This window comes from Danio aesculapii, chromosome 13, assembly GCF_903798145.1.
Source record: "Danio aesculapii chromosome 13, fDanAes4.1, whole genome shotgun sequence".
Taxonomy (NCBI): Eukaryota; Metazoa; Chordata; class Actinopteri; order Cypriniformes; family Danionidae; genus Danio; species Danio aesculapii.
In genome coordinates this window covers 51252474-51280406 of record NC_079447.1, presented here as the reverse complement: position 1 = coordinate 51280406, position 27933 = coordinate 51252474, and the positions used below count along the sequence as shown (strand labels likewise).

General features: G+C 37.7%; 1 protein-coding gene across 1 annotated transcript in view; it reads left to right on the top strand.

Annotated features, from left to right (window-relative positions):
- The window catches only part of arfgef3 (ARFGEF family member 3), a 57512-nt gene that overhangs the window by 9281 nt on the left and 20298 nt on the right, over nt 1-27933 (top strand). The window contains 20 exon segments of the mRNA XM_056471375.1: nt 581-703; nt 2208-2253; nt 2719-2803; nt 3933-4037; nt 4468-4795; nt 5927-6039; nt 6528-7471; nt 8895-9061; nt 9713-9878; nt 11730-11837; nt 13964-14179; nt 15167-15277; nt 15586-15736; nt 17633-17938; nt 21099-21232; nt 21853-21998; nt 23740-23919; nt 25247-25388; nt 25784-25906; nt 27410-27513. Of these exon segments, the coding sequence (XP_056327350.1) occupies nt 581-703; nt 2208-2253; nt 2719-2803; nt 3933-4037; nt 4468-4795; nt 5927-6039; nt 6528-7471; nt 8895-9061; nt 9713-9878; nt 11730-11837; nt 13964-14179; nt 15167-15277; nt 15586-15736; nt 17633-17938; nt 21099-21232; nt 21853-21998; nt 23740-23919; nt 25247-25388; nt 25784-25906; nt 27410-27513 (3798 nt within the window).

Here is a 27933-nt window from a genome sequence, read left to right as displayed (position 1 = left end):
TGAGAGAATTATGAGTAGGGCAGGATGTCGTTCCTCCCGGTAAAAGTGCATTTCATGTTGATTATTAAAGTGGAAAAAATCCTTAGCGTTGAACCCCAAAATAGTTTGCCCTTGTAATCTGATATTGAAATCTAAAAATGCACTTCCTGTTTGTTTGCAGTTAAATTCTCAGATTAGGTCTATCTGAGGTATTGGGCGTGGCTAACATATTTAACCACGCCCCTCCAGCTGTCAGTTTTGACAACAAACAGAAATGGAGGAGGAGTCTGTTAGGCTGTAATAACTCTCCAAACCCTTTTACCCCCTCTTTCTGAATGAAACGCCTACTTTACTACATCCAATCAGCTCGCAGTATAAAAAAACAAGCCACACCCACTGTTTTCTCATTTAATTTATCTTTTCTCTAGGATCTGCGTAACAATACGAAAAAAAATCTTAGCGTCTTAGCTTCCGGTTCATGCGCACTCTAAAATATATACTCTGTACTTTACCAAGGATAAGGCTAACTTTTAATGTCACAGCAAAACAGAGGAGATTTGTCATTGGGATTCGCTTGAAAATTTGTGTTGTGTTTCTCCAGGTGTGTATAGAGACGTACATATCGAGTTGTCATCAGCGCAGTATCAACACGGCAGTCAGAGCCACTCTCAGCCAGATTCTTGGAGATCTCACTCTACAGCTACGCCATAGACAGGATAACACAGTGAGTCACGTGCTTTAAGACTTTGGCTGAGCTTCAATAAAAACAAACGCATGTCTATAGAGTATGTCAGTGGTGGGATTCTGTGCACACATATTTTACAGTAAGGTCTCATTTGTTTATTATTAATGTTAAGCTAGTGATAAAGTACATACAAGATGTTGTTATTGTAGAATAAAGTCAGACAGGTTTATCGGCAGCTGACAGAAAGCAGAGCACTATTAAATAAGACTGCAGCGGTTTATTCTGCAAAAACAACCATCCTGAATGTACTTTATCTTGTTTATTACACTGCTACTTGCCACAAAACATAAACATTAGACATAAAACATTGTTCTGAGCCGTAATAGCTGATTAATTCTTAAATTAAACACTAAGCTGACAGAAACAGCTGATGGAGTATACACTAACCTGCGCATTATTCAGACACAAGATGGCGCCAAAGAGTCAAAAACGCAAAGCTGGCAGAAACTAAAACAGTTGATGGAGTATACACTTACCTGCACATTATTCAGACACAAGATGGCGCCAAACACTCAAAACACAAAGCTGACAGAATGAAAACAGCTAATGGAGTATACACTAACCTGCGGACTATTCAGACACAAGATGGCGCCAAACAGTCAAAAACACAAAGCTGACAGAAACTAAAACAGCTGATGGAGTATACACTAACCTGTGCACTATTCAGACACAAAATGGCGCCAAACAGTCAAAAACACAAAGCTGACAGAAACAGCTGATGGAGTATACACTAACCTGCGCATTATTCAGACACAAGATGGCGCCAAATAGTCAAAAACACAAAGCTGACAGAAACTAAAACAGCTGATGGAGTATACACTTACCTGCACATTATTCAGACACAAGATGGCGCCAAATAGTCAAAACACAAAGCTGACAGAATGAAAACAGCTAATGGAGTATACACTAACCTGTGCACTATTCAGACACAAGATGGCGCCAAACAGTCAAAAACACAAAGCTGACAGAAACTAAAACAGCTGATGGAGTATACACTAACCTGCACATTATTTAGACACAAGATGGCGGCAACAGTCAAAAAGAGTCAAAACATGACAGACAAGCAGATGCATATAAATGTAGATGTAAATATATGAACGAATTCACTGACCCTCAAGATGATTCGAAGTTTCCACATGAGTCTGTCTTATTTAGCGGTTGTTATCTGAGAATAACATACCTTTTGAATGTCATGACTGACCAATCAGATTAGAGTATTCCAGACAGCCGTGTAATAACCAATGGTAACACATGAAAACCACTATTATATAGTATTTTTGTATGACTGCAATTCGAGTTTTCACCCTTTTAATCATCAATTATTATTATTTTTTAGTTGTATGCTAGATACCATACCCAAGTGTGTCTGCGACATGTGCTCAGTCAAAAAAAAACAAACATTTCTACTATTTTAAGCTTCATTAGATTATTAGCGTATTTTGACTGTATTGTTATTGTAATGAGTCTGTTTGGATTTTTACAGGGTGTTGATGGTGAAGAACAGGGTATTCCTGTGCACCAGCGCAAAGGTATGCTGATGAACCAATAAAAATTGAAAACATGTCCACTGCCAAGCAAAGGCTTGGACAAGGTTTTTAATACGGCTCATCCACTGAACTGTCTGTTATATCATTTTCATGATACTATTATTCACCTTAAAGTGACATTTAAAGGCTTAACTAGGTTAACTAGGCAAGTTAGGGAAATTAGGCAAGTCATTTTATAATGTTGGTTTGTTCTGCAGACAATCGAGAAAAGGGGGCAATAATTTTGACCTTCAAATGGTTAAAAAAAATAAAATCTGCTTTTATTCTAGCTGAAATAAAACAAATAAGACTTTCTCCAGAAGAACAAATATTATCAGACATGCTGTGAAAAATTCCTTGCTCTGTTAAACATCATTTGGGAAATATTTGAAAAAAAAAAGAAAAAGAAAATTCACAGGAGGGCGAATTATTCTGACTTCAACTGTATGTATTCTGATATGTTTTCAGATGTTTCTCCCAGTACTGAGGCGCTGTATGAAGATGTTGTCATGGTTCTCACTGTTTTCTGTGACAAACTGGAGTCCGTCTCAAAGTAAGCTTTACATATTATCAGCTACTTGTTATATATTTTAGACTCAAGATTATTGATTACTGTTATATGCAGTGTTTGCATCACTTTTACTGTAAAGAAACAACTTATTGCAAATTAGTATTGTCTAATAGTATTGCATTTAGATCAGAAACATTAATACTGGATCTCAAACATACTTTTGTAATGGTTTTGAAGCTCACTCCTCTGATTATAAAATCAGAATGTGATTTATTAGTGTAATAAGAGAAATTATCTTTTTTTTAATTTCTGCATTATGTTTTTATTTAATTATTAATCATTTTGTTTAATTTTTTCCTTTATTTAATTTTTTGCTATTTTATTTTACTTCATTTTTTATTATTATATTAAAATTTATCTTTTGCTTTATTTAATTTTTTGCTTTGTTTTATTTTTTGCTTTATTTAATTTTTTTATTATTAAATTTTATATATATTTTTTTCTATTTTATTAATTTTTTTTTTGCTTCATTTAATTGTTTACTTTATTTTTTTCATGTTTTGCTTTGTTTTCATATTTTTATTTTTTAATCTTTCGCTTTTTAATTGTTTGCTTTTATTTATTTGTGTTATTTTACTTTTTTGGTATTTTATTTTGCTATTAATTTATTTATTTTTTGCTTTATTTAATGGTTTGTTTTATATTATTTAAAATTTTTGGTTTTTGGTTTGTTTTATTTCATTATTTTATTTTTTGCCATTTTATTTATTTTATTTTATTTTGTGCTTTTATTTATTGTTTGCTTTATTTTATATTTTTAAAATTTTATTTTGTGCTTTTATTTATTGCGTGCTTTATTTTATTTATTTATTTCATTTTATTTTTTGCTTTAATTGTTTGTTTTATTTTATTTAACATTTTAACATTTTTTGCTATAATTTTTTTGCTTTATTTAATTGTTTGCTTTATTTTATTGATGTTTTGCTTTGTTTTGTTTCATAATTAATTTTTATTTTATTTTATTTTTTGCTATTTTATTCGTTATTTTATTTTTTTGCTTTATTTAATTGCTTTATTTTATTGAAATTTTTTGCTATTTAATTTTTCACTTTATTTTTTTCTGCTTTTTTAAATTGTTTCTTTATTTTCTTTAAAATTATTATTATTTTAGTGAAAACCAGCTGCTGCAGCTGTTGTACCTGGAGTCTATTTTGTCGATGCTGAGCAGCTGCCCTCCCACAATGCACCTGCAGCGAAACTTCACTGACCTGGTCTGGTGAGACACATCTTTATTTCCACTGCAAACTGCTTAAATCATTGCTCAACTAACACTTTATCTGTAATTAATGGGGTAAGCAAAGTAATATTGGTTTGCCTTTTGACATAAGATTTAGTTTACACCATAGGCAGATTATTTTGCTTGTTTTATGGAAAAACTCACTTAATCTTAACACATTATTATATAAAACAACACAATATATTTTGCTTATCTACAAAATGCTTCTAAATTTAAGTATTTGTTTTGATATTTGGACTAGAAACAAAACCCAAAGCATTTTTGCAGTGTAATTACCTAATATTTCTAGCTGAAACCATGATATTATGTACAAAATCTCCCCAAGAAAGTGCATTACCTCAGTTACACATTGTGATGTTGTAAAGGAATTGTTTGATTTTTGAGAAGAGCCTATTTATGCATCTCACAGGAAGCAGTTATGTCCCACCCTGGTGGTGATAATGGGAAACCCAGCGAGTGATAAGAGCATCACCTCTGCTCATGGCGCTCAGTGTCAGGACTCAGTATCCGCCCCGGGGTCAGCGGTTCTGGATCAAGGCAGGGGTTCGGGATGTTCCTCTAGTGCTCCGCTCATGATCGGGCCGGTGGTCCGGACCATCTGCTATGTGGCTGCAGAGTTGGTGCGTCTGGTGGGCTGCGTGGAGTCCATGAAGCCTGTTTTGCAGTCTCTGTACCACCGTATTCTGCTCTACCCACCTCCCCAGCACAGAGTGGAGGCCATTAAGATTATGAAAGAGGTAAAAAATAAGCATATGACACACTAAACTGAAGTTAAATACTGTATTAGGAGGTTTTATAGGGCTGGGTGTTATGATAAAAAGATTATGTCCGGATAACGATATTTTAGAGCTGCATGATACTAGAAAAATATGCGATATGCAATATTACTGATATTGATAATGATAATGTTATTGCTATTGTGTTGTCCAGCACAAAGCGGAAGCCATTACGATTATGAAAGAGTTAAAAATTAAGCATATGACACCCCAAAATAAAGTTAAATACTGTACCAGCAGGTTACAATCTGATGAAATCTCATATCACGATAACGATATGTTATGTCTACACGATACTGGAAAAATATGCAATATGTGATGTTGTTGAGTATAGCGATTAACAATATTTTTATATAACATTTGCCTATAAAAATGCTATTTTTGTAACTACTTTGGGGAAGGGGGTCGAGATACAGATAGTAAAGTCTGATTTATACTTTTTCTATTTAAACTTTGGGAGTCTGGAAAAATATGCCATGTTGTTGTTGAGTATTGTAATTATAAAAATGCTATTTTTATGACTACTTGAGAGGGGTGGGGATATGGATAATAAGGCCCCATCTGAAATTTACATCTGAAATTTATGTAAACATCCTATGCATAAATGTAATTTACCACAGATGTCTGTTTATTGCGATATTAATACTTTTGTGATATATAGTGCAGCCCTACTGTATATAACACAATATATTAGCTTTTCTAAGTGTAAATTCGGTTAATTAATAATTTACATATATAGACCCTCAATTTGTTTTGGAAATTGAGATTTATAGGTCATCTGAGACCTGAAGAAATAATATTGGCTTTGATATATGGTTTGTTAGGATAGGACAATACTTGGTTCATATACAACTCTAGACCATTTCAATGTGGGGATGACACTGGCCCATGAACAGATACATTGGGACCATTGTTATTGTTTACATCCCTCAAAATGAGATGTTGATGACAATGTTGTTGTTGAGTATTGCAATAACGATATTTCTAACAATATATTACATTTCCCCCTAACATGCTATTTTTATTAGCTGTGTTTTATAATCATTTATTCATGCAGTGATATTATGTTGTTGTTTTCCCTCATTCTCCCAGATTGTGGGAAGCCCCCAGCGCTTGTTTGACCTGGCCGGTCCATGCGTGATTGAACACGAGACGAGAAAGAGGTCTTTCTCCAAAAGGAAATCACATCTCGATCTTCTCAAACTGTAAGATGTTTTGTTTCAAATTCATTGAGGATCTAGTTACTATAGCCAATAAGCTTAGAATCACCAAGAGGCGACACTCCATTGCAACAGCAGCGCCCAGCAACAGCCCCGGATTCCGCCATTTTGGAGTGAAAGCGATCGGCTGTCCATTGGATCTTATTGCTGTTGCGATGGGAAGCAGCTGCTTTGCTTTTTATTTATTTATTTAAAAAGCGCATTAAAGCTGAGATACAACCTGTAAGACGACAATACAACACTTACTATCACAATCATCAGCACTTTTAAAAGTTTATTTTACAGACTTATAATATGCTGTTGGTCTATTGGAATTTTCATTCCAAAATGGCCGCCGCGCCATCTAGTGGCTGATTCCCAAATCGCACTAGAGTGTCACCTCTTGGTGATTCTATGCTCTTTGCTATAGCGGAGAAATCAAAAATCTGTTCCAAGTGTCACCAATGAGTGATCCGTCTTTCCTAATTTCCCAGGGTAATGGATGGTATAACAGAAGCTTGTATGAAGGGTGGGATTGAGGCCTGCTACTCCTCCGTCTCCTGCGCCGGTGCCCTCTTAGGTGCCTTAGATGAGCTCAGTCAGGGGCGTGGCTTGCAGCAGGACCAGACCCGCATGCTGCTGCGCCGATTGGATGAGCTCAAGGAAGGGGCGGAGTCTATGCGCGAGTCTGTGGAAGTCAACGAAGCGGACTTTCGCTGGCAGCGGCGAGTGCTCTCATCCGAAAACGCAGCTTGGGAGGCTAGCGTTACCGAACGCAGCCCTGACATTAGCATCAGCGTCACCACCGACACAGGCCAGACCACTTTGGAAGGGGATGTAGGGCAGACTACTCTAGAAGGGGATATGGGGAGGACCACTCCTGAAGATTGCGGGGACGAACCGCGACTACCTTCGCCTACCTGTGGATCTCGTCAGGAGTGTGTCGCACCTGAAATCCCATCTACCACGGCTCCTCCTGATGTAGTGCAACGCAGCCATGGCCTAGCCTATCCTGACATCACCAACTTCCTATCGGTGGAGTCCCGGACGCGTTCGCATGGCTCCCGATACAGCGAGAGTAACTTCAGTGCGGACGAGCAGGAGCTGTCCAGAACCGAGTTCGATTCATGTGACCAGTACTCCATGGCTGCAGAAAAGGATTCTGGACGCTCCGATGTTTCCGATATGGGCTCCGATAACTGCTCATTAGCTGATGAGGAGCAGACGCCGCGGGACTGTCCTGGCCACCGTACACTACGGACAGCAGCTCTGTCTTTAAAGCTGCTGAAGAACCAGGAGGCTGACCAACAGAGCGCCCGGCTCTTTGTGCAGTCTCTAGCCACACTTCTGCCACGTCTGCTGGGTCTACACAGCACCACAGATGTAGACGCCACCCTGCAGAACTTCTCCTCCACCTTCTGCTCGGGACTACAAGCAGGTAATCGTACCATGTAGTCCTTGCGCAGTCACAATTATATGCCCTCCTCTGAATTTTTTTTACTTCATCAAATATTTCCCAAACAATGTTTGACAGAGCAAGGAATTTTCCACAGTATTTCCTATAATATTTTTTCTTCTGAAGAAAGTCTTAATTTTTTTTATTTCGGCTAGAATAAAAGAATTAACATTTTTTTAAAGGCGATTTTTAAGGTTATTCGACCTAGGCTCATTGTGGATACGTACCCCTGTATACGTTTCTGTGCAGTGCGAAATACGTTCCTGGAGCGATGTTTTTGTTTTTCGCAAATTCACCAGAGGCCGCTGTGTACGCTTTTTCAGACCTCAGACGTCTCTTGCGAGTGCCATTCATGCCTGCTCTTCTCATGTAAATCCACCAGAGGCCGCTGTTGGCTGACTGACTGACCGAACGACTCACCCGCTTCCCTAAACGTAACTGACAGTGTTTTTAAAAGCAATCCATAAAAAGAAAAACCCCCACGGCCACCTGATTTTTACCACATTTTCAGATCTTACCACGTTCTCACCCTGTTATTTACTTGTTTATTTCGTTTTTTGGCTTTTGTTTTTGTCTTACCTGCTTTTTTTTTTTAAACCGTTCTTCACCGCAGTCAAACCCCATCATCATGGTGAACTCCACTCCACCTCCCAAGTTCACCTGCGTATGTGGCGAGCCACTAGGCAAACTGGAAACGGCGAAAAAAACGTCCACATGGCTGTAAGCAGTCAGCTGGATACCGCTAAAAGAAACGGAAGCCTTTGGCAGCATTATACCACCCCGCAGCATTCATTTTAAAGATGAAATGCAGCCATACATACCTCTGGCTACATAATACACGCTCTCCAGAAATGTATACGGGGGTACATATTCACCAGGAGCCTGTGTTGATTTTATTAGCCCCCTTAAGCAATGTTTTTTCGATAGTCTACAGAACAAACAATCATTATACAATGATTTGCCTAATTACACTAACTTGCCTATTAACCTAATTAACCTAGTTAAGCCTTTAAATGTCACTTTAAGCTGAATACTAGTGTCTTGAGCAATATCTTGTCAGCTATTATTTGCTGTCATCATGACAAAGATAAAAGAAATCAGATATTAGAAATGAGTTATTAAAACTATTATGATTAGAAATGTGTTGAAATAAAGTCTCTGAGTTAATAAACAATTACAACATTATTTTTTAGAAATAATTAAAATTTCACAGGAGGGATAATCATTTTGATTTCAGCTGTACTTTGCAAATAACTCAATAAGATTAAATGATGATGGAACATATTTAATGGCAAACTATTTCTTTAATATTTCAATAACCGCCACTAATCCCTATGAATGCTAATATTGTTAGTTAACTGTGTAGTGTTTGTGTGTAATGTGATGTTATTGTGTGCCCTTATAGGTGGGGTACATTCTCCGGGTTTCGAGGGCAATGAAAACCTGAACTGTCAGGCTCTAATGAACGCAGACGGATTGTACCTGGTCTCCTATTATGCTCTCCTGCTCAACCTCAAGCTGTGCTGCTGTGACTACTACCACAGAAAGCCCACGTCTGCTCTGGTGTCTCTGGTATTTCTTGCATTATTATACCATGCTTTTTTTTACAATCATTTGGTTACCAGTTTTAAAACCTTGATGTCATTTTCAGAGCTTGTATCAATTGCTATTTACATAATTTTAATTAAAGTATTAATTAAATGTTAAAATACATGTGTTATCTCAGATCTTATGCGTGAGTTGTGTTTTGAAATGGTATTAATTCTATGTTAAATTCATTCATTCATTCTCCTTTAGCTTAGTCTCTTATTTATCAGGGGTCGCCACGGCGGAATGAACCGCCAACTATTCCAGCAAATGTTTTATGCAGCGGATGCCCTTCCAGCCACAACCCAGTACTAGAAAACACCCATACACACTCATTCACACACACATACACTGATACTACGGACACTTTACTTTATCAATTCACCTATAGCACGTGTTTCGACAGTGGGGGAAACCAGAGCACCAGGAGGAAACCCACGCCAACACGGGCAGAACATGCAAACGCCACACAGAAATGCCAACTGGACTCGAACCAGCGACCTTCTTGTTATGTGGCGATGGGTCTCGGCTGGAAGAGAATCCGCCGCGTAAAACATATGCCGGAATAGTTGGTGGTTCATTCCGCTGTGGCGACATCTTTGTGTGACCATGGTTTATTCTCTCACAACTTTGCAGAAGGAGTTTGTACGTCAGATCCAGAGCAGTGGGGTTCTGGTGGTCCTGTCTCAGGCCTGGATCGAGGAGCTTTATAACCAGGTTTTGGAGAGAAACCTGCTGGGAGAAGCGGGATACTGGGGCTCGGCAGAGGAGCAGTCTTTACCCCTCATCACCATGCTCACTGGTGCATTACATTTATTCATTTAGACTTTGAAGCACTTTGAATTACCAGACAGCAGCAGTATATATGGTTGAAGTCAGAATTATTAGCCCTACTGTGTATTTTTTTCTCGCCAATTTCTAATTAACAGAGTGAAATTTTTTTCAGCACATTTCTAAACATAATAGTTTTAATAACTCATTTCTAATAACTGATTTCTTTTATCTTTGCCATGATGACAGTAAATAATATTAGACTAGATATTCTTCAAGATACTAGTATCCAGCTTAAAGTAGCTGTGTTTCCATCCAAAAATGTGAATGAACTTTATGTTCAAAACTGGATTATCGCATTAAAGACGTGCGAATAAAGCAGCGTTTCCATCCAACGAGTCAAAGAGAACAAAACCGACACTTCCTGATCAACTGGCGACAAATATCAACAGTAAAAACTAAATTTACTGCGGTAGGAGAAGCTGCGTCAATCTTTTCTTTATCTATGACTTACGCCTCAGAAGGCAATCCTGACACGCAGTGAACGCGCGGTGGCGTTTGAAGTTGTCAGACGCGGAGCACAGACGCTCTTGATTCTGAAGGTCATTAATAAAATAATAACATACCTTAGTTAATAACACTAATAATTTACAATGTGCTCAGCCTGCTGGTTTGTCCATTTACACACATTTTCTTGCGCTACGTGTTGTTGCGACATGTAGTTACATTTCTTGAGAGGTGCGCGTCAGCGATGCCTACGAGGCGAGGGCTATGCGTCCACCCGTAGGCTTGACGCAGAAGTATAAATCAGCCTTTACGCAGCGCATGCCCTTTTACTGGCAACCCATCACTGGGAAACATCCATACACATCATTCACACACATACACTACGGACAATTTAGCTCACCCAATTCACCTGTACCGCATGTCTTTGGACTTGTGGGGGAAAACGGAGCACCCGGAGGAAACCCACGCAAACACAGGGAGAACATGCAAACTCCACACAGAAATACCAACTGACCCAGCCAAGGCTCGAACCAGTGACCTTCTTGCTGTGAGGCTATTGTGATACCCACTGCGCCACCGTGACGCCGTTTTTTAAAGGCATACCTTAGTTAAAATGATATAGTTACTAAGTTTACAGTAATATCACTACAATAATATGGACTGAAAGTCCTCCACTTCCACACAGCTCTCAGATCTGCTGTACATGCTGCTCTCCGAATCACGGTCTATCTCCCCTGCGTCTGTGTTTGTGTTGCCGGTGTGAAAATCAGCGTGTGCATGTAATGAAACTCCCTTTTTCATGCAAACCCTTCCCCCTTTTTTAAACTAGAGGTGTGAAAACACTCTGCTGAGACGGGGGAGGGGGGCTCATGGCCCTGTAAGGGGCTAATAATATTGACCCTAAAAGGGTTTTAAATTTTTTTTTATAAATTTAAAATAAATTTAAAAAACTGCTTTTATTCCAGCCGAAATAAAGCAAATAAGACTTTCTCAAGAAGAAAAAATATTATCAGACATACTGTGGAAAATTCCTCAATCTGTTGATGATCATTTGGGAATTATTTGAAAAAGAAAAGAAAATTCACAGGAGGGCGAATCATTTTGACTTCACTATATCCCTGTCACTGAAGCTACACTTTAATCTGCAACTGCAAACCTCAAAGGCAGAATTACACAATCCATCCCATTAACAGTGTAAAGCAGTGTAAAGACGCTCCATAATCACATCTGTTTAACCTCAGTTTGCTCTAGGGCCACTGACCCTGTAGGAAGAGTACTTTAAGTGCTTTCAATGATGATTTATTGCCTGCTGTTCCATCATTTGTGTTTCGCTTGCAAAAGTCCATATCAGGATTCTCTCTCTTTCTCGTGACAGATATTGATGGACTGGGCAGCAGCGCTATCGGTGGTCAGCTGATCAGAAAAGCCTCATCACAGTCACCCTTCACCTGTGACAAAAACGGCAATGACAGCCTGGTGGCAGGTAGGGATGGGAAAAACGAAGCTTTTCAAATCGCTTTCAAGTTTCGATTGCTTCACAAAATGGTCTTGAAGCATTTGTAACCAAGATCGTAGGTTTGCACTTGATATTGGGGGTGGGTGAATCAAACAGTGTATATATATATATATATATATATGTATATGTATGTATATATGTATATATGTATATATATAGCTATTATTTTATTTACTGCTGTTAAAATATATTAATAATTAATCCTCTCTTCGTACAAATTATTAAGTTTTAGGCCTGTAGCCAAGGGGGGTTCGGGTGGTTCGAAAGAGACCAAAAGTTCGATTATTATTATTATTATTTTTTAATTTTCCTTATTATTCAAATGGCCAAATTCTGACTAAGGAAAGTTGAATGTGCTGGCCAGTTTGTTATTATTATATTAAATGCACACATAAAATAGTATAGTAAACAATTTGACAAAATAGTTGGAAATATTTTTTGGTACATCAAAAAGCGTGGTTATGATAATCATCCGACAAGCTAATCCAGCAAAAAAATAGTTCTTAAAATGTCACTAAAATGCAATATTTATACCTCATAATTAAATAGAAAATCAGGAAAATAACTGCAAAAAGGTTGGTTTTTCATAAAAAAATAGCCACCCCTTTCAATAAGCTGGCTACAGGCCTGTTTGTAACACAACACGCTAGGGACACCTGCTAGTCAAAACAACACAAATGCATCAAATACTAAAATAATTCATAAAATATGCTTTTTCAAACATAAAAATGCTAATGTTAAATTCGAAACCATAACCTATCAAATGCACTTAGCTTACCATCCTATATCATTAAATATTAAGTGTCGGGATAATATGTGTTCTTTTATCAATTTTCAAGGCTTGTATAGTTTGCCAGGATCAGAATCGCATTATACAGGGTGAGCCCTTTATATGCATACATCTTAATAATATGGGAATGGTTGGTGATATTAACGTCCTGTTTGTGGCACATTAGTATATGTGAGGGGGCAAACTTTTTAAGATGGGTGGTGGCCATTTTGAAGTCGGCCATCTTAGATCCAACTTTTGTTTTTTCAATGGGAAGAGGGTCATGTGACTCATCAAACTTATGGGGAATTTCACCAGAAAAATAATGGTGTGCTTGGTTTTAACGTAACTTTATTCTTTCATGAGCCCCCTCACATATACTGATGTGCCACAAACAGGATGTTAATGCAAGGATGTCTGACCAGGTGATTTTTTTTTAAGTGCGTAAATATCATTTCAGTAGTTAAGCACAGGTTTTTGGAGAGATGTCATTACCTGTGATGATGAGCTGATACTGGTGTTAGGTTCGGACAGTTCTGTACTTATTAAGTACATAAGGCTTTAAGGCAAGCAAAATCCACACAAAACACCTGCTTCATCTCTCTGGAATGCCAAGCAGAAGATATTTATGGAGTAACAATAGTATGAAACTTTATGTATCTGGTAATGTTGTGTATTTTAAAAAGAAGAGGGGGCCTAGCCCAAACCCTGAGGTACTAGTTGACATAACTTGAAAGATTATCATGATTATGATTTTTCCCACAGTATTAAAACGAACATTTTATTTTATTTTAATATATTTTAGGCGTTTTTCACCTTTACTATATAGGACAGTAAAGATGACACAGGAATACATAGGGAGCAGAGAGGGGGGGAGGGATCCGCAAACAACCTTGAGTTGGGAATCAGGTTGTCGTGAGCACCTCTGTGCTATATTCAGTGCACTTTACCACTAGGCTATTGGCACAGACTCAAGCTAACATTTTTAACATTTAATGCATTAGCACTTAATCATCATACTTTTTAATTCTTTCCAAATACAGCTGGAAAATTTCACACATTTCCTAATATCATGCATCTCTACAGCACAAGATCAATCCCTCATTCACTATAAAAAATACAGAGTTCCACACAATCCCTTCATGTTGTCCCAATGCAAATCGATTAAGTTGACTTAATGGTTTTTACAGTTTTAAGTTGATTGAACATGAAACACTTATGTTGTCCTACGAAAAACCTCTAACAAACTGTGTTGATTCAGCTCCTTTTAAGTAAGTAGTTTAAACAAGCTGCAACCTTTTTTCCTTTCATTATTTGCTGACAGGTGTGGTTTTTGCACGTTATATCCTGACCGGCTGCTGGAAAAACCTGATCGACACACTGTCCACGCCGCTCACAGGACGCATGGCTGGAAGCTCTCGGAGTCTGGCTTTTATTCTGGGAGCAGAGGGCGTTAAAGAGCAGACGCAGAGGGAAAGAGACACCATCTGCCTCAGTTTGGATGGTCTGCGCAAGGCTGCGGCGCTCAGCTGCGCTCTGGGTAACATTGCACATCATTCATTCTCAGTCTACTTTATTTATACACTACCTGACTAAAGTCTTGTGGCCTATCCACGTTTTAGGAACAGCAAATAATAACTTGACTTCTCGTTGATCATTTGGTATCAGAAGTGGCTTATATGAAAGGCAAAGGCCTCTAGATGACGCTTATTTTACCAAAATAAAATATGATCATGCCTTGATTTTGAATGATTTCATTAGGACAGTAAGATCTGACTTTGCTTAGACAAAAGTCTGGTCACTGAACCTTCAATAATGTCCAGTATAGAATATGTGGTCATGCTGCAGTGGAAACAGAATGAAGATTGTGTCTGACTCCATCATGAGCTTGGAGGACTGCATCCATACATCTCTGCAATGACTCAAATCACTGATTAATAAAGTCAGCTGGAATGGCAAAGAAAGCCTTCTTGCAGGACTCCCAGAGTTCATCAAGATTAGGATTCATCTTCAGTGCCTCCTCCTTCATCTTACCCCAGACATGCTCAATAATGTTTATGTCTGGTGACTGGCCTGGCCAATCCTGGAGCACCTTGACCTTCTTTGCGTTCAGGAGCTTTGATGTGGAGGCTGAAGTATGAGAAGGAGCGCTATCCTGCTGGAGAATTTGCCCTCTCCTGTGGTTTGTAATGTAATGGGCAGCACAAATGTCTTGATACCTCAGACTGTTGATGTTGATCATCCACTCTGCAGATCTCTCGCACGCCCCCATACTGAATGAAACCCCAAACCATGATTTTTCTTTCACCAAACTTGACTGATTTCTATAAGAATCTTGGGTCCAGTTGGTATGCAGTTCAACAGATGATTCATCAGAAAAATCCACCTTCTGCCACTTTTCCAAATGATGAACTAGAAGCTAAGTTATTATTTGTTGCTCTTACAACTGGGATCAACGACAAGACTTTTGTCAGGTAGTGTAGAGTTCATTAATATGTCTGCTGGGCCTTCATTCTCTGTCACTCAGGGGTGGCAGCTAATTGTGCTTCAGCACTGGCGCAGATGGCAGCAGCTTCATGTGTTCAGGAGGACAAAGAGGAGAAAGAATTAGGGGACACTGGAGATGCCATCGCTCAAGGTACCCTCACGCATTTCACATTAATTGCGTTCACAGTCATGCATAGGGACAACATATTGGCAGAGCCAGACAGAATCTGCATTTTGTTTACCATGTCTGTGCAGAATTGTCTGAAAACTGTGATAATTTATAAGGAATGATTTTAAGAGTATATAAGTTCAGGGTTCATACACATTTATACTACAACAATTCCGGACTTTTCCAAGACTTTCAAGTCAATTTTCAGGACCTAATGTTTATAGTGTGTACAGTATAAATAGCATCCCCATAAAACATGAACACCCAGCTGGTGTGTGTGTGTGTTGCAGTGAAGCAGCGTGTGGAGCAGAAGCTGGAGCAGATGAGCCGTTCTCAGGGCGTGAGGCTTCACACAGCTCATGTTCTCTGCATGGACGCCATTCTTAATGTGGGCCTGGAAATGGGCAGCCATAACCACGACTGCTGGCCTCATGTTTTCAGGTACAACACACACAGATCAAGATCTCCAATTCAATGAAATTTGTGGAAAATGCTTTAAATATACAGATTTTTCTCAAACGATATATCCTTTTTTTCAAAGAAGTGGAAAAAATATAACGTATATATAAAACATATAAAACTTATATACTTATTTAATTATTTTAGTTCATTATTGCTGTCATATTGCTGTCAGATCCAAAATAAAAACATAATTTACATAATATATATAAGAAAGTGTTTATTTATAGTTATAAATTATATTTTTATATCTCATACAAATTATACATAAATAAATAAAATGTGTCAATATTTTGGTTTTGTATTATTTGTTTTATATATATTTTTTATATTTATATATATATATATTATATATATATAGATATATATATTATATATATTATATATATATATATATATATATGTGTGTGTGTTGGTGTATATGTATATATATATATATATATATATATATATATATATATATATATATATATATATATATATATATATATATATATATATATGTGCATATATATATATATATATATATATATATATATATATATATATATATATATATATGTATATATATATATATGTATATATATATTATATATGTATATTATAGATATATATATATCTATATATATATATATATATATATATATATATATATATGTGTGTATATGTATATATATATATATATAATAATATGTATATATGTATGTGTATATATATATATTATATATATATATATATATACATACATACATACATACATATATGTATATTGTATATTTATATTTTGAAGTTTCCCCAGTGTGTGGTTGCAGCTGGAAGGGCATCCGCTGCGTAAAACATGTGCTGATTAAGTGGCGGTTCATTCCACTGTGGCGACCCCAGATTAATAAAGGGACTAAGCCGTAAAGAAAATGAATGAAGTTTCCCAGTGTTGGGTTACGGCTGGAAGGGCATCCGCTGCGTAAAAATGTGCTGGTTAAGTTGCGGTTCATTCCACTGTGTGACCCCAGATTAATAAGGGACTAAGCCAAAAGAGAATGAATGAATGAATGAAGTTTCCCAGTGTTGGGTTGCAGCTGGAAGGGCATCCGCTGCATAAAACGTGCTGGATAAGTTGGCGCTTCATTCCGCTGTGGCGACCGCTAATTAAATAAAGGGACTACGCTAAAAAGAGAATGAATGAATGAATAATCGAATAATGAATGAATTAAAAGCACATACACACACACACACACACACAATATACACTAGTGGTCATGAGTGGTCATCGAGGCTGAATCAGAAATACATTGTAACCAGTATTGGTAATACTCCAGTAATGCTCCAGTATAATTCAGTAATAACACAATTTAAAAGAATTTTATATTTGAAAATATATATATTTTATTGATTTAATTTAATCCGTAATCTGTTTATCCTTTATTTTCACATAATCGAGCAGCATTGCAAACGACCTGAATGAGTTTTACTGCCGGTTTGAGAAAACCCCCCACACCCACTCTGAACTGCTCTTCACGCCACCATTAACACCTCCACCACCCCCCGCCTCCCTCATACCCTGCCCTACAGTTTAACGAAGATGAGGTGCGCCAGGTCTTCCGGAAACAGAAGAGAAAAAAAGCACCAGGCCAGATTTTATAACACCAATTTGTTTAAAATCCTGTGCTGACCAACTGGCCCCCATCTTCACCCTGATCTTCAACAGATCACTGGAGCTGTGTGAAGTGCCCTCCTGCCTCAAACGCCAGTAGTTTAGTGTTCATATATTTGTAGCAACCATTCGAATATTCGAGGTAGACCAGACAGCTATAGGGCTAAAAAAACATTCAGCTCTTTTTTAAATTGTTGTATTCATTAAAGGCTTTGTATTGATTAAAGGGTGATCGAGTATGTGAGTACACTGGAGCACACTCACTTCAGTGACGGCGGCTCTCAGCCTCCGCTGGCCATCCGCAGGGCGCAGCAGGCTGTAGCCGTGGATCTGGATCTGGGTTTGGATCTAAGCGCAGAGGTCAGTCCGGAGCTGGAGCTGAGCCTCAGTCAACCTGTCATCCAGCCGCTCTCCATCCAGCAGCTCCTGAAAGACAGCGCTCGCGGGAAAGCCCTGGATCTGCGGGGCGGCAGTCTGCTCACAGGGACCAGCGCAGCCAAAGCCGTCTGCACACTTTCAACACAAGCTGACAGGTGAAAACAAACACTATGGAAGTCGATGGTTACAGTTTTCTCTATGTTCAACAGAAAATAAGACACTTGGTGACACTTTAGTTTAAGTAATCATTCACACCATTTACTGCTGGCTTATTACCTGCCTATTATTAAGATATGAACTGTTTATTAGCACTTATAAAGTGTGATCTTATTCTACATCCCTAATCCTATCCTATAACTATTAACCCTACCCTAACTATTAATAAGCAGCTAATTAGTAGTTTATTGAGCTAAAAGTATTGATTAATAATTTGTTAATCCTGTAAGTTGTATATTAAAACAGAATAAACTCAAACAGGTTTGTGACAAGTGAATGAGTAGTAAATGATGACAGAATTTTCAGTTTGGAGAGAACTATACCTATACAACAAGGTAATGTAGGGAAGTAAAACTCAAAGCTTTTTGTTACTTAAACAGGTGGGAGGCGTGACTGGCTTGAGCGCCTTAGTGCCCCACTAGTGATGATATACAGCCATATTGCGTTAATACAACAGTTCGACAGCATAATTGTGTATAAAAAAAGAAAATCAAACACGGAGAGTCTAAAAACCCTTTTGTAAGAGGAACTACTTTCTTCCGCTGTTCATTCACATCAGCAGCTGACGTCAGAACAGCAGAAACCATTACTGATACACTGAAACGTCACTTTAAAGCTAGTATCTGAATGATTCTCTAGCGTAAAGTCTAAAATTTTGACAAAACAGCTGATTTTGCTCACATTTTAAGATTATAGGGCTGAACGGCATGAAATGCCATCAGTCTACAGAGATTTCCCAGTATTTCTCTGCTGCAATCAGGAGATCACAATAATTAACCCCTAAAAAGCCAAAACAAAGCAAACATTAGCAGATTACTGTGGTATAAATACAGCCCTATGACATACAAATGAGAGAGATCGACTTAGAAAGTCACTTACCTGTTCTGTAATGATTTGTTGAGCTGTAGTTTAAAACTTATGCTGAGAAAATGCTGTTTGTCTCCTCTAAGGACTTATTATGCGGTCTCTGTCGCCATCTTGTGGCGGAACGTCAATCGTCTTTGCTCTGCTAAGTATGACAGGCTGATGGCTGCGAACGTGCTTAATCTCCAAAATTATGAATATTTAAAATAGGCACTATCCTTATAATAAACTGCATAGTTGTAATCTAAACAACTACATTCTCACCTTAAACAAGCCTCAAAAGTAAATTATGTTGTCCAACAGCTGCAATTTTTGTCAAAATGTAGTCCTCTGCCTGCCACTCATGCGGGTGGAATAATACATAAGAGTGAAGAGGCTGTACGAGTGCTGATATTACTGTAATATCTCACCGCTGTCAATTAATGATGGATAATTGCATGAAACTAACCCTAAACAACCCTAACCACACAGTAAATATTATTAGTAATTATATTATTAATTAATATTAGTTAAAGGGCACCTATGGTAAAAAATCTACTTTTCAAGCTGGTTGGGCAGCCATATGTGCATGTATGGTGTATAGACCGTCATATTGGGGTGATATAAGCACACCCAGTGCTTTTTTTTCAATTTAACAACATAAAAAACGGTGGACCAATTGGGGCGGTTTTCAAATCGACCGCTACCTGACGTAGGAGAGCGGTCCCCCCCCCACCAATATTGATTGACAGGCGCGTCATCACATCCTCAGTTTGTTAATTCACGTCCGCCATTTTCAGCGTGAGTCGAAGCGATATCACTAAAGGAACACGCTAGCTCTATTTTTAGATGCAAGGCTCATTGGGCTCACACAAGATCAATATTCTCCACATTATCGCTCTAATCGGAATTATTGGTTGTATCTTTAGGTAGGTTTGCAAACATGTGTACTTCTCATTGAGTCTACCTTATACTTCAGCCGTTTGCATTTCTCGCAATCCCAGAAGCTCCCTGTGATCTTAACTAGCATGCGTTTTACAATTCTAAACATCGGTTTCTATCAGGGTACACTCAAGTCGACGGCTGGGGCCGCGGACCGCTGCAGAAACCTATGTTTAGAATTCAAAAATGCGTGGCGCGACGATTCGGGACACTTCATGTTTCTGCCGCCCAGAGAGTGTCTGGTGTGCCGTGTCGCGGCTTCGAGCGGCGCATCCGCTGCCTCAGTCAAAGTTAATTCAGTGTGTAAAACTGTACAAAGACACAAATGATTTTGTACTCTCTGCTTGGTCTGTGTCAGAGTCGTACATGTATGACTGAATGGTGATCCTCTCTCTCCTTCTCCGTCTGCCTGTCAGACTGTTGCAAACACAGAGCGGGTGAGCTTATGGCCCCGCCCCCTTGTTACGTTGGCGGGAAGCCGAAACTAATTTACATGTGAAGCAACACACCCCTAAATCAGCGAACTGTGGACACGCCCCCAACATGACACTTTTTAACACATTATAATAAAACAATCTGAATTGTGTTTTAAACTGAACCTAAACTGGCACACTCAGAAGAACCATAATATAATATTAAATCATAAAAAATAGGTAAACTATGTGCCCTTTAAATGAATAGTAACACTGTAACAAGGACACTTTAACATAATAAAATAACATCACATTAACTTGTACTATATTAGCTAAAGTTAAAATTGTAATAAAAAAATATGCAGACATATTTTATATATATATAAACAAAAATAAAAGATATTAAAAAAGATATTAAAAGAGAAATCTATAAATTATAATATTACAATAATACTAAATAGGATGGGAGTTGTGTTGAATAAAATGTGTTCAGACTGCAGTCAGAATTTGCGTCCACTATCATAAGCATTGCTTTATTTAGATGAATAACTAACATAATTCAAACCTTTCACTTTTAGCTGGAGTTATTAAAAATGGCCACTAGATGGACTTGTAAGATCATAGTTTGATCTGCATTTTGTTGCTCTAAAAGCAGCACTGCAATGCAGAGATAAGTCAGATCTTTCTTTTCTTTTTTTTTAAGTGTTTGTTTTTAGGAGACAATGACTCCATTTATCTGGCCCCAACTCATATTAAGTGAGCTTAATTACCATGTTCTTACATCTGAAAATACTGTGTTATAATATATATTTGGAATTTGTAAAATCAGCTTAAAATAGAAGTCAATTATAAGGCCTGTCTGATTATTGTTTGACTTGTCTTTGTGCTGTTTGTGCTGCAGGCTGTTTGAGGACGCCGTCAGTAAACTCAACCTCGTGAGTCTTGTGGGATTCCTGCATCAGCTCAGAAAAGCTTCGCAGTCTCAGCTGTTTGATTCAGTCACAGAAACTGGAGACTATTCATTGGCCATGCCAGGTAAATTAAAAGCAGAGTGTTTGAACAATGGCTGCGTTCGAAATCGCTTACTATTTGAGTAGGTTCTACATTTGAATTTGAGCTTACTACAAGACCGCTAGTAAAGTATGTTTGGCATAGTGTGAATGTAAATAGTATGCAGTCAAAATGATTTGCCCTCCTGTGTATTCTTCTTCAAATATTTCCCAAATGATGTTGAACAGATTCAGGAGATTTTCACAGTATTTCCTATAATATTTTTTCTTCTGGAGAAAGTCTTATTTGTTTTATTTTGGCTAGAATGAAAGCAGTTTTTATTTTTTTAAGCCATTATAAGGTCAAAATTATTAGCCATTTAAGCAATATTTGTTTTGGATTGTCTACAGAACAAACCACTGTTATACAATGACTCAATAATTAACCTAACTTTACCCTAAATAACCTTGTTAAGCCTTTAAATGTCTCTTTAAGCTGAATACTAGTATCTTGACGATTATCTAATCAAATATTATTTACTGTCATCATGGCAAAGATAAAATAAATCAGCTATTAGAGATGAGTTATTAAAACTATTATGTTTAGAAATGTGTTGAAAAAAATCTGTTACCGCCATTTGTTTTCCTCATGTTTGGTTATTAAAGGAGAAGCAAAGTCGACCCAGGACAAGCGCAGCGCCCTGCACCTCTTCCGGCTGGGAGAAGCCATGCTGCGCATCGTGAAGAACAAGAGCAGGCCGCTGCTACACATGATGAGAGCCTGGAGCGTTGTAGCGCCACACCTGGTGGAGGTACAAAACAACATCCTTAAAGGGGACCTATTGTACCTCTTTTTACAAGATGTAAAATAAGTCCCTAGAGTGTGTATGTGAAGTTTCCAATCAAAATACCACACAAATAATGTATTATAACTGACTCTTTTAGGCTTTGATACTAATTGTGGCGTTTTGATGACTGTTACTTTAAATTCAAATGAGATTGGGCTCTTTTTAGAAGGGGGCGGAGCTACAAATGCTTGTGTGTCTGCATAGTGGCAGATTCAAAAACAAGACTAACGCACTATGCTAATGAGAGAGAGATGGTCACTAGTGGGCGGGGCTTTCCCCATCTGATGACACGTACAAAGGGGGAATGTCAATCAAAGTGTTTCTACAGACTGTTTATATCAAGTCTGATTATAAAAATTAAAATTAATTCATTTTTACCATTAGAAGGTGGCTATATTCAGAGTCTTGCCACACAATTATGTTTAAACCCCTTATAAAAGTGATTTTTGCATGATAGGTTACCTTTAAAGATACCCTATAAAGAAAATCTGGGTTTAAGGTTAGGTTTGCATGTTCTTTCCGTGTTGCCGTGGGTTTCCTCCGGGTGCTCAGGTTTCCCTCACAAGTCCAAAAACATGTGGTGTAGGTGAATTGGGTAGGCTAAATTGTCCGTAGTGTATGTGAATGAGTGTGTATGGGGGTTTCCCAGTGATGGGTTGCAGCTGGAAGGGCATCCTTGGACTAAGCTGAAAAGAAAAATGATGAATGAAATGGCCATACCGTGAGCCTCAAACACCATCACCACCAAACCCCAGTGAAAACAGGCCAATCAGAACACAATACAGACTGTTGCTTTGCTCATTGGCCACGCCTTCAGAATTTGCATGTAGTTTTGGTCAAGTCTTGTTTTCGCTTTGAAATAAGATTAATTAGCTTACCCCATTGGCAGATTATTTTGCTTGTTCCCTCACTTAATTTTGACACATTATTTCTGAAAACCAAACAATATTTGTTACTTGTCTAGAAAATGTCTCTTGATTTAAGAATGTTTAGATATTTGTACTAGAAACAAGACAAAAACTGCATTTCTGTATGCTCACATTGTGCACTTGGATTAGCCTGGATTTGGGTTAAAAGCCAAGACCAGTTTTGAGTATGGCTGAAATCATTCTTGATTGATTCATCTCATATACAGCTGAAGTCAGAATTATTCGCTGTCCTGTGAATCTTTCTTTATTTTCCAAATATTCCCCAAATGATGTTGAACAGATTCAGGAATTTTTCACAGTATGTCTGATAATATTTTTTTCTTCTGGAAAAAGTCTTATTTGTTTGTTTTCCGCTAGAATAAAAGCAGTTTTTAATAGTTTTAAAGCCATTTTAAGCTCAATATTATTAGCCCCTTAAGCAATATTTGTTTTGGATTGTCTCCAGAACAAACCAATGTTATACAATGACTTGCCTAATTACCCTAACTTTACCCTAATTACCCTAGTTAAGCCTTTAAATGTCACTTTAAGCTGAATACTAGTGTCTTGAAGAATATCTAGTCTAATATTATTTACTGTCATCATGACAAAGAGAAAAGAAATCAGTTATTAGAAATGAGTTATTAAAACTATTATGATTAGAAATGTGTTGAAAAATTCTTTCCTTTAAACAGAACTTGGGTAAAAATTTATAAGGAGGCTAATGTTTCTGGCTTCAACTGTAAATGCACATATACATTATTGAGGATTTCTTCTCTTTGACCTGTTCTCCTCAGGCAGCCTGTCACAAGGAGCGTCACGTGTCCCAGAAGGCCGTGTCCTTCATCCATGATGTTCTGATGGAGGTTTTGAGCAGCTGGCCGGAGCTGCCGCATTTTCACTTCAACGAGGCTCTTTTCAGGCCGTTTGAGCACATCATGCAGCTGGAGCTGTGCGATGAAGACGTCCAGGATCAGGTCAGGATCTGCACACTGAATTTCACTTATAATGCATTCAGTAAAACCCTGCAATCGCTAATCAGGGCCAGACAAAATCTTGTCAACAGTTCTGTCTGGTTCTCGAATCTGATTGGCTGACAGCCGTGCGATATTCTGAATATCAGAACTCGTACAGCCTCTTCACCCTTCTGTATTACTCCGCCCACATAGAGTGACGGCAGATCAATGAACTCACTACAGCTTGATAAATATTGCAGCTGTTGGCCAACATAATGTACTTTTGAGACTTTTTTAGGTGAGTGTAGTTGTTTAAATTGCAACTATGCAGTTTATTTATAAGGATAGTGCCTATTTTAAATATTTATATTAATATTTAATAAGTCCTCAGGGGAGGAAAAACCCAGCGTAAGTTTTAAACTACAGCTGATCAAATCATTATAAAGCAGGTAAGTGACTTTCTAAGTCGATCTCTCTCTTGTGTATGTCATAGGGCTGTATTTATACCACAGTAATCTGCTAGTGTTTGCTTTGCTTTGGCTTTTTTCGGGGTTAATTATTGTGATTTCCGGATTGCAACAGAGAAATACTGGGAAATCTCTGTAGACTGATGGCATTTCATGACGTTCAGCAAAAATCAGCTGTTTTGCCATCACTTTAGACATTACGCTAGAGAATCATTCAAACACTAGCTGTAAAAGGACGTTGGTGAATTAGCAACGATTTCTGCTGTTCTGAGGTCATCTGCAGATGCGAATGAATGGCAGATGAAAGTAGTTCCTCTTATAAAAGGGTTTTTGAGACTCTCTGTGTCTGATTTTTCTTTTTTATACACTTGATTATTCCATCAAACTGTTGTATATATGCAATATCACACTTATAGCAGTGCGATATGGCTGTATATCGTCACTGGTGGGACACAGTGCAAGCCTCCCACCAATATCACACTGCTACTAGATTTAATAAACCACAAATTAGCTGTTTATTAATAGTTAGTAATGTAGAAGTTGGGTTTTGGTTCTGGGTGTGATTAGAGATGTACAACTTTATACTTTATAACTATTAATGAACCGTTAATATCCAATAAGCCAGTAGTAAATAGCATGAATTGTGACCTAAACTAAAGTGCTACCAACACTGTATATCTACTAAACGACAGAAAATATTATTTTACAAACTGTATTGTTCATCAATCATAAAGACATGTCCATATTTTTCAATACAATCGCAGAAATTATTATATAAACTGAATAAATAAATACATAAGTAAACAAATCAGCTCAAAAATGGGTGTAAATCGGCAGTTTCTACGTGGACCTATTCACCGTTGTGTGTATTATATGTGCAGGTGATCACGTCCATCGGAGAGCTGGTGGAGATGTGTTCAGCTCAGATTCAGTCTGGATGGAGGCCGCTCTTCAGCGCTCTCAGAACCGTGCATGGAAACAAGACGGATGTGAAGGATTATCTGATAGGAGAATATTCTATGGGTCTGTCATGTTTGATTTATTTTTAAGATAAGATTTTTTAGAATTATTATTAATATCATGTATTAATGCAAAACATGCATTATGGAGATTTTCTTGCACTGTGTTTTGGTATGGAGAACTGGAGTGCTAAGCCTTTCTTTTGTCGCAATAACCATCAATAGTAGCATTATGATGATCGTTTTTTGTTTGATTTTGTTCATTTGTTTCCCAAATTATTGCGAAAATTAGACATGTTGTCTTTGTAGCTCTTAAGTAAGTTCATAGATTTTTTATCTAATTTTATTTGGTTACACTTTATATTAAGGTGTCCTTGTTACACATATTAACCGTAAGCCTAACGCGCATTCTAACCCTAACATATAGTAAACACTTTTCCCTTTTCTTCATATGTGCAGGGAAGTCCCAGGCTCCAGTGTTTGATGTGTTTGAAGCCTTCATTAACACAGACAACATTCAGGTGTTTGCCAATGCCGCCACCGACTACATCATGTGCCTTATGAAGTTTGTCAAAGGTTTAGGTGAGTAATTTGTTCAAACAATCTCTGGAATACTTGATTTATTGGTCAGTCACAATATTCCAGGGGATAAAGTACATCTTGGTCGCGTAATAAAGCCTGACAGGTTTATCATCAGCCCAACTTGTAAAAGACTGAAGGGCTTTATTCTGCAAAACAACCTCCTGGATGCACTTTATCCAGCTTATTCCAGGGCTACTTGCCACAAAACATAAATGTTGGAGTATACACTAACCTGTGTGTTCAGACACAAGATGGCGCCAAACAGTCAAAACACAAAGCTGACAGAAACGAAAACTGCTGATGGAGTATACACTAACCTGAGCATTGTTCAGACACAAGATGGCGCCAAACAGTCAAAAAATCAAAGCTGACAGAAATTAAAACAGCTGATGGAGTATACACTAACCTGCGCATTATTCAGACACAAGATGGCGCCAAACAGTCAAAAACACAAAGCTGACAGAAACAGCTGATGGAGTATACACTAACCTGCGCATTATTCAGACACAAGATGGCGCCAAACAGTCAAAAACACAAAGCTGACAGAAACGAAAATAGCTGATGGAGTATACACTAACCTGCGCATTATTCAGACACAAGATGGCGCCAAACAGTCAAAAACACAAGCTGACAGAAACAGCTGATGGAGTATACACCAACCTGAGCATTATTCAGACACAAGATGGCGCCAAACAGTCAAAAACACAAAGCTGACAGTAACTAAAACAGCTGATGGAGTATACACTAACCTGCGCATTATTCAGACACAAGATGGCGCCAAACAGTCAAAACACAAAGCTGACAGAAACAGCTGATGGAGTATACACTAACCTGAGCATTATTCAGACACAAGATGGCGCCAAACAGTCAAAAACACAGCTGACAGTAACTAAAACAGCTGATGGAGTATACACTAACCTGCGCATTATTCAGACACAAGATGGCGCCAAACAGTCAAAAACACTAAGATGACAGAAACAGCTGATGGAGTATACACTAACCTGCGCATTATTCAGACACAAGATGGCGCCAAACACTCAAAACACAAAGCTGACAGAAACTAAAACAGCTGATGGAGTATACACTAACCTGAGCATTATTCAGATACAAGATGGCGCCAACAGTCAAAAACACAAAGCTGACAGAAACTAAAACAGCTGATGGAGTATACACTAACCTGAGCATTATTCAGACACAAGATGGCGCCAAACAGTCAAAAACACAAAACTGACAGAAACTAAAACAGCTGATGGAGTATACACTAACCTGCTCATTATTCAGACACAAGATGGCGCCAAACAGTCAAAAACACAAAGCTGACAAAGCGAAACCGGTTGAATGGAGAATATACAAACCTATGTATTATTATTTATTCAAAAGACGGTGCCACTACCACTCAACAACAACGGCCTGACAGACTAGCGGATACATATGAATGTGCATATAAGTATTTGGATACAAACGTATTCACTGACGGTCAAGGTGTTGTGTGATTGTTTATAGGTGAAGTGGACTATAAGGAGATTGGCGATTGTATTCATGTCAGTGGATACAGCTCTACAGATCTGTGTCTGCCTGCACTCGATTACCTGAGGAAGTGCTCACAGGTGGGCACAGTCAACAAAATTTTGTCTACAAGTCACTTTCAGCCTTGCATGTTATTTATGTTTGTTAACTATTTGCTAACATGATTTACAGTTGAAGTCTGAATTATTAGCTCTTACTACTTTTTATATTTTAATTATTACTTCTTAAGTTTGTATTTAGGTCACATTTAATTAATCAGATGTTTTAATTTTATTTAATGTGTTGATGCATTGATATGTTGTTATTTTTTCTGTATTTTAATTTATTTAAGCAGTTTTTATTATAGTATTCATTTAATTATTTTAATTGGTAGATTTAATTGGAGATATTGGTTATAAGGAATTTATTTTGTTGTTGTAATTGTGTAAAATCATCATTGTTTCAGTAATGACCAAAATAATTGGGATTATGTTCACAATCAAAATCAACCCTATTTCAGA